The sequence below is a fragment of the Vigna umbellata genome, chromosome 3 (genome assembly GCF_029865625.1).
Source record: "Vigna umbellata cultivar VRB3 chromosome 3, Vumbellata_1.0, whole genome shotgun sequence".
In the NCBI taxonomy this organism is placed as follows: domain Eukaryota; kingdom Viridiplantae; phylum Streptophyta; class Magnoliopsida; order Fabales; family Fabaceae; genus Vigna; species Vigna umbellata.
Genome location: NC_142167.1, coordinates 855,525 through 868,279, shown reverse-complemented (window position 1 = coordinate 868,279; position 12,755 = coordinate 855,525). Strand labels below are relative to the sequence as shown.

Sequence of the window (12,755 nt, the reverse complement as noted above, 5' to 3'; positions counted from 1 at the left end):
GTATTTTCCATTAACCAAAATGGTCGATTTACAAAATGGACGATTTAAATTCAAATTATTGAGTCTAAAGTGCAACAAAATCAAGTCCAATGGACTAGATTCAATCCTCTACAAAAAAATAGGAAAAACTCTTCCCGTATTTCATTTTCCTTTTTGTATAATTTTTTGAAAAGATTTAAATAAATTTATAAGTATGCTTGAATTACCGTGTGTTTAAAAAGAATCACAGTTATTTTTTAAACAAATAACAAAATAGATATAAATAGATATAAGGTAAATTCAGATAATGAACGCTAGTACCATAGCTAAATTTGATCGAGGATTTGTTTGCCATCCATTTTTTTCTTTACCTTTATTCGTTTTTCTATCTACTATCTACTATTATCTTTTGATCCAAATAAATAATAATATGATGACGAATTAAACTAGAAATTATATAATCTTTTGATCCCTATAAATAATTGTATGATGACGAATTAAACTAAAATTGATTAAAAACTCCAAATAACATAAAATCAAAATGAACAGAAACCCTTTTCTAATGTATCTTGAATTTTTTATTCACTAATAATTACATAATTACCTGCATGTAATGAAATGGATATAGACATAAATACATGACATTTGCCGAGGTCAGAGGGGAAAAGAACATTGCATTTTCCAATAACCAAAACAATCGATTTAAATTTAATTATTGACTCCAAACTGCCACCAAGATCACATCAACTGGACTCAATCCTCTACAAAAGAATACACAGGAATCTTCCAGTTTTTCATTAATCACTGGCAAACAGAAGTGGCGTTGTGAAGAGCTCCATGATATATTTTACAAAAAGAATGGTTTCCACGCTTTTGAATGCAGCACCATATTTCATTAGATGAGCATTTCTAAGACTATATCCAGAAAGTGAAACCATATTCAGGGGCAAATGTCCACAAAACCTGCTCTACGCAAATTAGTTAGAACTTGCTTGATGTTGATCAATCAAAACACCTGCAGTAGAAACAGAAAAATATATATTATCATAAGAGCGTAACTTAAATACATTGTTACTATAAGGATTTTACATTGGGAACCAATTAGAAACCATGCGGCAATTCATATTGGAAGACAGTGCAACTCAATACATTCTAATTAAATCTTTATACAAAAATAATAAAGTTAGTAGATAAAAAGAGAAGATTTCATTTAAATCCAAAGTACATATATTAAATGCAGTTAAAAAACCGTACAAATTGGTGAGGGTAAGTTTAGAGAGCGGAGGTTATCTATAGGTCAGAGCATGCAGTAAGTTTCAACATGGTGCTTATAGAGCTCGGACATACAATATTTCATTGAACTTACTAAGAGTATATTTGGACAAGCTTATCCAGAATGACTTCTACCAAGAAAAAAAATGACTTATGCAAGTTAAGAATAAAAATTTTATATAAATTATACGAAAGATTCTCCGAATTAGTTAATACATAAGATAATTTTAATTTATAGAAAAGTTTTATTTTTTCTTTATACTTTTCTCTTCTAGAAGTCCTAATCTACAGAGTGAGAAATGCAAGTTGCATTTAATTATTCCAGTCTAACTAGTAACCTTATAAACTTTCATGGACCAAATTAAGGTATTTGGTAAACAAGTTTCCTACAAAAGCTTATAGCTACCCTAAACTACTTCAAATAGCATATAATTTACATAAGCCTGTAGCTATTTTTTCCTTCCACTTATATTCTTTCTATTTTAATATACTTACTTTTTACCCTAGGTCTCTTAATTGTTCAAATGTAACTATTTTTTTAGTTATTATTTTAATTATTACATGTTCTCTTTTTACTAATTCTTGGGTATTACACTATTAACTTTAAAAAAATATTTTACCTTAAAAACCAACAACAAAAACTTTATCCTACTCTATAGCTAAGACATGCTAAATGAATAACATGACGCCATTAGGCTAATCTAAAATGATAATAGTAACCTAACATGTTTGTCTATAAAACAAAAATAGAACACACGAAAAATTCATCATATAACCCATGTTACCTTACATTTACTAGTACTTCAATAATTAATTTTACTAAACAATTCTTAGTTTTTCCGAACATAGTCATAACCCTTTCACCTTTTGTTTCCTGTCAAAATTTCAAACAAAGAGTTAAGGAACAGAAGTCAAAATGCAATATCACTCATCTTTCTGCTGAATCCATATTTCCTAACAGATATGGGGAAAACACTATGAACAAACCTTCTGGACATTCTGAATTAGTATACACAGATCTTAGTTTCAATAGATAACTGCTTTCCGCAAAATCATGCAATGATTTATATCCTCGTCCCCCGCCATCATCCTCAGAGTCGGCAACATCCTTAATTGGCGATCTTCTACATTTATCAGCTTCCTAGTTAAACATCAAGAAATTGAAACATAAATAATAATTGCTGAAGATATAATTTAATTACATTAAATTGGAAAATATGATATGATCACATAAAATATGGAAATATCTGAGAAAATGTTTTGCAACACTAGTTATTAATTTTGTTCCTTATTATTGTATCTCTTCTTCATTATAAATAAGACTACTCACACGAGTAGAAGATACACAACGATAAGCAATCTTTCCAATATAGTATCATCCATGACCATTTTAGTCACTGATCCCTTAATAAGCCATGACTTTTTTCCCTAGAGGCAATGGCCCTGTCTCTGCCACTGTGACTTTCTCTTTCAGGTAAACAATACCCGCTGCAACATTTTCACTTTCCAGCAGCCGCCGAGCATATTTTGCTCTCTGGCAGCCACCGCATGCTCTGAGCATTTTTGCTACACAGTAGTAGTCACACCTTCCAAGCACTTTTGCTCTCCGACAATCGTCACATCCTCGTACCATTTTTTATCTTCTGCAATCACCACATCTTCCTCGCAACTTTTTCTCTCCAACAGCCACCGCGTCCTATGAATATTTCTTCTCTTTAACAGCCACCATGCCCTCTAAGCATTTTTGCTCTTCAACAGCTGTTGTGACCCCTGACCTTTAACACAACCCTATCATCAAAGTTTACCCTTCTCTGACAACCACTATGCTGTTCAACACATGGCCAACAGCTGCCATGTGCCACCAGCTCCTTAGCATATGACCTTCACACCTGCTCCAAATTGATGCCTGAAGCATGACTTTGTCAGCTCCAGCAACAAACTGGCTTATCTGCTTGCTAAGTCTCTCAAGGAGTCTCATGTTGATGATATTTATCACAAGCTTGTCTCATATGAAACATATGTTCCAACTTGAAAGGGAGTGTTAAAAATATGATTTAATTACATTAAATAAGGAAATATGATTTGATCGCATCAAATAGGGAAATAACTTAGAAAATACTTCTCATTAGTAGTTCTTGAATTTGTTCGTCACTACTATATATTCTCCATTATAAATAAGAGTACACTCACATGTGTACAAGATACACAATGACAAGCAATCCTTTCAATAATAATAAAATCTAAACAAAAGCAACTGCGGAGAAAATTTTCGGCAACAAATATGAAGGACAACATAAACAAACAACACATTCAGAAAGACCTATCATCTAAGGTTAAGGTATTACACTCAAATAAAATGGCGTCAAGTACAATTTATAGAGATTCACCTGTAAAAAGCCTAGCATTTGCTCTTCAATTGTACCATGCATTGCTAGTGTTTCAACATGAATAGGACGAGAAGCACCCATTCGATGCGCACGACTAATTACTTGCTCCTCCATACTGACAAGATTTTGTTCAAGTCAGAAGATAATGAAATTGGATAAACATTCCAATTTGAGTCAAAGTAGAAAGATCCAACAAATTGGTAAACCAAAAGATTCACTGTCAATCACTTTATGCATCGCCATGGCTATAGTTGGCAAGTTGAATTCCAAAACAGAAAATTCAGTATTGACAGATAATGTAAATTAAGCACACCCTGGACCACAATTTTAAATGACTAAACCATTTATGGCAAAAAAGTTCACAAAATTTTAACATGCTCATGACTTTAGAATATCAATTTATTTCTCAGCCAATAAAAAAATATTCCATGTTTGTAAATTAGAATAGTCAGATGTATTAACCTTCTGTCCCAAATTGGCTCCATTAGAAATACATGCGTAACAAAACTCAAGTCCAGACCCAATGCAGCACTTCCATCCATTAGAAGCGCCATACAACTTGAATCATGCTGGAACGTGGCTAAAGACTTCTTCTGAAAAAGGAAAAGTTAAATTAACCAAAGGTCAGAAACCAAAAGTAAACTAAAATTTTCAGAAACAACAACCAAGAATTCCAACATTATACCTTGTTGCTGGAATGCATTGGGCTATACATTCCAGCATATTTGATACCAGCAATAGCTAACTGCCAAAGAGAAACAAGTCCAATTTAATAGTGAGATCATTTGCAAAAGCATCCACAAATGCCAAAAAAGTAAAATAGAAACACTTCACAAAAGACAATACACAGCAATGCACCTGCTGTTCGATGACATGTATATGCTCAAGAAATTGAGAAAATATAAGAACTTTCTCAAGGTTAGAATTGGTTTTTGTGCCGCTCTTCAAACATTTTTGAAATGCTAATTTATCATCACTTCTATGCACAGAGAAACTATTCTCAATAGGCATCTCATCATTGTTATTGTCTGCACAGAAGCTGGTCTCTTCGTTGGTTCCTTGCAAGGCTTTCAACTTCTGGACAAGATAGGAGACTTTAGTACTAGATGTAGATTGCCAATCTGGATCCCAATTATCCTGGGTTCAACAATCAACATTGCATATTAGCTTTGTAAAACAGAAAAATGGAAGGAAAAGATGAAAGTGAATGCCAACTGAGCGCTTCAATCACCATGCCTGCTTATACGACGGTTGTAGCTCAATAAGATCTTTGGGTACAGGCCACTTTGGATTAGGATTTTCAGGTCGGGGAAGTCTACTTTGCATCTCATACAATTTACTGCAGCCAGGACAAGTACACTTCGTATGGTCAATAGAAACACAATCAAGACACAACAAATGCCGACATGGTGTAATGACCGGAAGGCGGCACCATTCCTTGCACCTTCACAATTTATTTAGAAAGAAAAGATTAATAAGCAGCAACAACCAGACAAAAAAAAAAGATACAAGAAAATACAAAACCTGGGTACTACCTGACACAGTGACCACCATACAAGAGATTACATCTTATGGAGGTATACTCTCCAGAAGTAGGATCCAGACCACTTTGTACTAACATATCCATTGTTTCTTGAATATCTTCACCAGCATGTGTAACCTTAATATGTCCAGCAACACAACACGAAAGCCTGACATTTTTTATAGTTGCCCTACGAAACTTCCACTGCTTTGGATTCAGTAGACTCTCAACATGTGAGGGATCATTCCAATCAGCCATCAATATATTACGCCTTACAGTGATTACCAATTCATTGTAACTTCTAGCATGCTCCTCATTAAAATCCAGATAAACAACTTTCTTGATGCATGGTGGGATGCTTTGTAAATCTGTCTTTCTAGCACTAATCATGCATTTGTGAAGCAGATCTAACAGACGAGACCTTCCTTCCTCCATTTCTGCTTCAAATGGCCTGAGCACACCAGCTTCCCATGACTTTTGATTCAGTCCATAAGATTCTTCATGAAGGAACCTTAGCAATGTTTGCAGATGTGGAAGTTGGCTGTTAGGAGTGTTAGGTGTAGGAGTTCCTGTTAGTATCCATCGATTAGAAGCTATCAATGAAATGGCCATTTGCAACTTGTTTGTTAAGTTCAGGCTAGACCCAAGAGTGTGCCCCTCATCTAAAATTACCCGAAACCAATGTACTTGCATCAAAACACTCCTCTTACGAGGGCCCCACTCAGCACTTAGACGACTAAAAGTGGTTATGACAATGTCGTAATCCCATGCAAGACAATGCACAGATGGCTTCCTGTGATCAGTCCAAACATAAATCCGCAATTGACCAGGCCTCACATGCTTTTCTATTTGTGTTTTCCAATGATCAACCAAGTTTGCTGGAACAACTACCAGGGTAGCCCTTGACAAGTATAACCTAACAAAATCTATAGGCTCACGGAGTGCCATGCCAAGGGCAGCCACATCAAAAGTCAAATTGTTAAGATGTTGAGGATAGAACCACTTGCACACACCTTTGTCTACTCTCTTTAAGAGGCCAAATGCTTGAAATACTTTGTGGAAGGCATTAAAATGTCTGCCAGATGCAGTACACGTGTTTAAAATAGGACCTCTTATTCCATTTGTTTCCATAGCTGCTAGCTTGTCTGTTGAAATTTTAGCCAACCAGGACAGGGCTTTTTTCGTCTGAGAATTTATCAGTGAGTAGTGCTCCTTAAGCACGCTGGTGAAAAAAGAAACATTTTGTCTGTCACCACCATGAGTTCCTTTTAAGTGAAACCCTGGCAAGTATGTTATCCTAGATGTAGAACGAAAATGTTGTTCAGGGACACTACAACTTTGATAAAGAGGGTCAGGGTTCATACTACAAAACCATGCTGCACTAGAACTAGCCATACTATTGTCTGCCAGCTTTCGCCACTTGTGACAAGCATCACACTGAATCCATGTATCACTGTACTCAAAAGGATCACCTTCAGGCTTCCCAGGCAGCTTCTTTTGAGATAAATGAGGTGTAACATCTGAGGCATGATTTGCTTTAATTAATCCTTCAGTTTCTCTTTCCTTGGATATTATAGCTTCCTCTTCGTTTGTGAAGCATAGATTTTTCTTTATGCGGCTCAAACTCCTAGTATACTGATTTGAATGCATAGATTCCTTAAACCGTGCCTCCACAGGTGATTTGTTTACTTCCATGGAACATGAACTCTGAAGTTTAATCATGTGTTGGTCAGGATTTGACATTCTGGCTTTTTTGGAGGAGTATTCATGGTTATCATTAGTTCTACTGATATATTGGCTCACGTTCCTTTTACCCAATGCAGAACAACCAGTTATGTTATTACCACTGATCTCATAATAACCACATTTCTGATTACCATTATGTTGACACCAGACAACTTGTGCCTCATCTGGTGGATCTGCCAATGTACCTCGTGTCTTCATAATAAGAGAGAGTGCAGTTACAGTCTTACCCAAACCAGGTTCATCACAAAACATTCCTCCTCGAAAATCCCTGATGGTGGGAGCTTCCCCAGTGACAATTTCACCAGAAACGGTATTTACATGGAAATTAAAACCATCTTCAGTTGAGAGAAATGCATATAAAGGGTGTGGCGAAAGCTCAGCATTTCGCTCACGATGCAACATCCACTCAACAGCTGTCAGCTGATGAGGAAACAGATTTAACTTTGTACAAGGCATTACAGAAGCAGCCAATGATCTTAGATGATGACACGTTTCAGAAACCCTAGTGAGGTCCATTGGGTCCAGGGAAGATAAAATTTTTGTTAAAATATCATCAGATAACTCCCAAATGCCCCATCTGCATGAGTGATCCATAGGAATTATTTTGGAGCTATTAAACATCCGTTGTTTTCCTATGCCAGGTAGTGTCTTGAAAAGTTCATGAAGTTCAAATAGGCTTTTCCTTGAAGAACTGCTAACATGGGGATGGAGCTTGCAACAAAGTACATGGCAATCAGAAAGGTTCCAATTACTCTCATTTGCTCCATAAGTCTTCCTACAATAGTCTGGATATGAAAGCATTGAACTTCGCTCATCCCAATCACAGCTGCAAACATTTCTAACTGTTAGCAAACTAAAAAGTCAACAACATGTGTAAAGTATATTACACAGGAAAATGAAGGCAATAGATTAGTCAATTTAAATTATTATTACAAAATTATGAGAATATAACTGGTGAGTTTAATAGAGAAGGTATTAAGTTTGACAAAGGTTAGAATTTATGTAAACTTGTGAGAGCTCCATAAGAGCTTCATAAACTCATAAGTTACTTTACATGAAAAAAAAAAAGTAATATCCATAAATAGCAAATTAATGCAATAGTTCAACACGATAATTAAGCAAAATAGTTAAAAAATAATTCCACAATAGTAAAATAACTACATTCAATAGTACATGACTACTATATAAGTATAAAAGCACACCAAATAAATAAGTTCATACAATGACAGCATAGATTGTTAAACTCATATACCAATTAAATAACTAGACAGAGACATCATCTAATGTCAAATTTCAATGTCCAATCCTCTAATGACATCATCATCTTCATCAGAATGCCATCACCATCAAACTCTTTCCCACAAGAAAATTGTGTATCAACACTAGCATCAAAAGTCATATTATCAAGATCAAGTGCATCTAGAATTGGATCTCTTGTTGCTATATCTAAGTTAGCATTTCCTCGTTCATCTAAGTTAGCATTTCCACGTTCAATCTCAATAACATTATCTCCCTTTATAGTTATCAATTCATCATCAGACTCAATATCATCAAACAAAAGAGCATCAATTTTTCTAATTAGCTTATTTTTCAATTTCAAGTTATACATCACATAAACCAAACCATTCATCTTTTTCTGATAGAAACAATTACTTCTCTTTCTATGAATGTATAATAAATATCAAATTCGGTAAATATATAAACCAAATACAGAAAACTATAAATTATAAATAACTTCAATGACTATTTCAAATAAGCTCCAATTATGCTCACACCCAAAAGAGCTAAAGTCAAACTCAACTCAAATAGCAAACCACTATAACTTTGAAGTTCTATCCCAAGACATCTCCCACCATTTTCCAAGAGGCAACACTTTCCTACAATCCCTCGCATGTTCCATGAAAGAAAGTCCTCTAACATAATGAAAATCAGCAAGCTGCAAACTAATTTCTTTTTCTTTATGCAACATCCTTAACCAATATTTCCATGCATACAAATCCTCTTTCACCTCAGAATCATCATGCCAGGTTCATATTGAAGATAGGTGTTGAGGTAATAGGATAAGAAAGAATCCATATATGAAACAGAAGGATCTAGAATACAACCCGTCTTCTATTTGATACCTTTTTGGTATTGCTTTTTTAAATCTTCTTATTGTCTAAATCAAATACCGGTATGTTTAACCTTCCTTTTTGCGGTAATAGTTGCATGCAAAGGCTTGTGAAGTTGATCTTTCCACCTTTCATCAATGATTTTCCAAACAGCTTCATAACTACTTTCAATACCAACTATCCTGTATTAGAAATAATTTACAAATAAGTAATTAAATTCCAAAGAATTTTTACCTTTTCATAGTATTATTAAAGTAGTACTTAATCTTCTCTTTTGCACAATTTATCTCTTCATATTTGGAAACCATTGCGGGTTTTATATTTGAATCCACCAATATTAGGGTCACCATAAGAGGGGTACCAACTTTGAGGTATGTGGTTACATTCTTCCAAAACCAACTATCCAATACTATATTTTCAACTTTTCTCCCCTCATGTGAAGATCAAAATTTGCTTGTTTTCCACTCTTCAAAGCTAAACATGATCAACAATGGTATTTTCAATTCACGAAGACAGGCCAAAGTCATAAGTCGCTACAAATATAGTCATATCCAGTCTTATCAAGTCTCTTCCTTTTGTGAACTACTTCAACAAGCTAATTAACATTGTTTTACATAAATGTAGCTGTTGATCATTCTTACCTTTTTGATAGTAACTTGATGAACTTTCAAATTCTTTTCAAAAATCAAATCAATGTTATGGGCAGCACATGGGGTCCAATACAAATGCTGCTTTTTTCATCAACAAATCTCCAACTGCCTTAAAATTTGAAGCATTACCATTCACCTGCACTACATTTTCCTCTCTCACAAATTCCACAATATTATCTAACATCTTAACATTCTTTTCTCTTGCTTGTGATAGTTTGGAGTATTCCATGAATAAAGAAACATAGTTCCTTAGTATCTCATGAATAAAGAAACATAGTTCCTTAGTATCCCATGAATAAAGAAACATAGTTCCTTTAGGACTACTCACCAAAAAGTTACAAACAAAAACACTTTTTCCTCTCTAACAAATTGAACTGCTTGCGCTACATTTTCCTCTCTAACAAAGTCCACAACATCCTAAAAACTTTATCTTTTGTCTTTTAGATGCTTGAAGTATCAAATGAATAAAGAAACACAGTCCCTTTAGGACTATTCACCAAAAAGTTACAAATAGAACACATTTTTCATCTATCCACCCATTAGACATAATTGTGCAATTTGTTTTCTTCCACTTGCCCAAAATTCTTAAAGGATTAAGTCAGTTTTTTCCACTGCTTGTTTCAAAAGCTTCTCTAACATTATAATGAGATGGAGGTTTATAGCAAACTCCATATTTACCAATCATTTCAATTTTTTGGCAAAAGTTGGATTTTAATTACGTTGAAGGGAATGACACTCAGGTAAAAAAAAGTAAAACCTTGAGCATCAACTTCTTCTTTACAACCTTATAATCATTTGATTTATAGTTGCTTGAACTCTCGTCTACTACTACTAACTCTTTCTTTTCCTTTAAAACCCAACATTTGTTGTCTTTCTTCAAACCCTCTATTTTCTTCCTAGTCTTCATTAATTACATTCAACCTTCTTTTCTTCAAAAACGCTTCCTTGGTTTTTGCAACAACTTCTATAATCAAAATTTTTATTTCGTATGAAAAAAAAAACAGCAGAATGTTCAGAATCCTCTCTGGTTTCCAATTTATGTGGAATCTCCATTATAGGGTGCTTGGCTGTTGGGGAGTTTTGGGGCACTCTTGGGTTGTTCTATCTTCTCTATGTGTTGGTGCTCGCCAAAGGGGTGCTTCAAATGTTCCCTGTCATTATGAAATGGCTTTAAATACAATATCAGTGGCAACAAACCCAAAAAGTTTATCCAAGTGGTGGAAGCAAACCCCCAAATCTAGTAATGGAGAGAAGATTGATGTGGCATGGAAGCATTGTGTTTCAATTATTCAGAATGCAAGAAAAAGAAAGTGTAAATACTATGACAAGGTGCTTAAAAGGAGAACTATTGATTGAAGATCATTGACAAGAACTTTGAAGGATGTTGGAGAATGTAGAGTCGTTCCTACAGATGTTAAGAAACTAATAGGGGAAAGTTCCTCAGTTACAGAAAAATCTGAATAAAATGTCACAGTTCAATAAATAAGGGGGTTGTAGCATTGCTAAAAAATCTCCTTCTTATTTTTCATCTTTTAGGGCAACTTCTTCAATCTTTTCCTCACAAACCAATTGCTTCTTCCTCACTACACAATATTGACCAAAAAGTTTACCCCAAGGAAGGTCCTAATACACATTTTCTTGATACACATTAATACATATTTTCCTAATAATATTTTAAAAAGAAAAAATAGTGAATGATGAAAAAACTTTCTGATCTTCCGTTATATTTTTTCCCTGTACAAATTCTCCATTGTGCAATTTTTCCAGAAAAGCAGGGTTTTCCAAGAAAACAGAGCATTCTCAGTGTGACAATAATGTTGCTACAGTAACAGAAATACGATGAGGAGAAGTTGGGAGGAATGGATGATACAAGCATCTTCTCTGCCACTGAGGAGGATTTTGCAGGCTCTTCATTGAGGCAACACATGCCATTCAACTTGTGATAAACTTCTCCCTGATTTGTCAGTTTCAACATCTGATTCATTTTTTATTTATATTTATTTGTCACACCCACTCTCATAATAGTTTCAGCCTATATTTGACTTCAACCTAACTCAACCTCAAAAATTGAGTTATAAAATAAGGTTTCTCTTCACTTGTATACTATAATTTGATCATATCTCTAACCATTACGTATGCATAGCTTAGCCAAAATTGTTCATGTAACTTTCTAACACAATCTAAAGTTATTAACAACCAAATTGCACTAAACGAGTAACAATTTCTGGAACACAGCACAAAGGAATTCCGAAGCGAGAAGATGAGAACCTCAAATGGCGAAAAATGGCGGCGGCAACTGCCCCCGACCGCGGGAACTGCCAGCCACTCCACACTTGAATAGGAAGATACACATCAACCAGCAGCACAACCCTAGGCGACTCGACGCACACCACGCGTGCGTCAACTTTCGCGCACTTGCGAGTGACCATAGCATGGAGCTGGTGAACCACGCTCATGCTCCCATTCACCATCCCAACGCTGTGCGTCCTCTTGGCTTTCGATCCTCCGCCGCCGCCGCCGCATTGAGATGAATTCACCACCGTAGACAAAACGACGCCGGTTTGGGAGCGGAACCCGACCTCACCCCCGTCGCTAAAGATTTCGCAGCGCTCAGCGAAGGCTGGATCGGAGTCGCGGTCAGTGGCTGTGAGAACCGCACAGAGGAAACCGCAGAGCTTGTGGTCCGCGAAGGAGGTGTCGCCGGACATTGTGGGAAGGAACCGGAGAGCGAAAACTAGGGCATAGAATTCAAGATTTGCACCGAAGACCAGAAAATAAAAATGAAGAAAAGAAGAAAAAATTTGAGGAAAGAAAGATTAAAGAATCGTCCACGGATTAAAACTGAGTTTTCGAAACGAAGGAAATAAGAAAAGATAAGTTGAATAAAAATGATAAAACGACGTTGTTTTAGTGGGTAATGATGACATTATTTCAGAGTTTTAAATAACCCTTTTGTCCTTTCTAAATCCATTAAAATTTCAATTTTATTTCCTCACATTCTGACCAAACAAATATTTAGTTGCTGATCCCTCGCCATGGTTCTCTGCACTCTCGTCTTTTTTTCACTTCGTTTTTTTTTTTCACTTCC

General features: G+C 35.4%; 1 protein-coding gene across 3 annotated transcripts; it reads right to left on the bottom strand.

Moving 5' to 3' along the window:
- Positions 1–510: 510 nt before the first annotated feature.
- Positions 511–12,527, bottom strand: LOC124846237 (SNF2 domain-containing protein / helicase domain-containing protein / F-box family protein). Of its 3 annotated transcripts, XR_015784782.1 has the most exons (10): positions 11,936–12,519; positions 5,174–7,732; positions 4,875–5,082; positions 4,497–4,775; positions 4,324–4,383; positions 4,101–4,231; positions 3,639–3,753; positions 2,239–2,392; positions 2,037–2,125; positions 511–994 (listed from the first exon to the last, which is right to left on the bottom strand). XR_015784782.1 is itself a non-coding variant. In XM_047323458.2 (9 exons), exons 1-9 carry the CDS (start codon positions 12,373–12,375, stop codon positions 957–959), a joined length of 3,984 nt encoding a protein of 1,327 aa, XP_047179414.2. In that variant the 5' UTR covers positions 12,376–12,518; the 3' UTR covers positions 511–956. The 3 variants fall into 3 exon arrangements, 2 of the variants coding, with proteins under 2 accessions (XP_047179414.2, XP_087964824.1); XM_047323458.2 differs by lacking the exon at positions 2,037–2,125 and having other exon boundaries at positions 11,936–12,518; XM_088108698.1 differs by lacking the exons at positions 511–994; positions 2,037–2,125; positions 2,239–2,392; ... (1 more) ...; positions 4,101–4,231; positions 4,324–4,383 and having other exon boundaries at positions 4,568–4,775; positions 4,870–5,082; positions 11,936–12,527.
- Between the last annotated feature and the right edge of the window lie 228 nt (positions 12,528–12,755).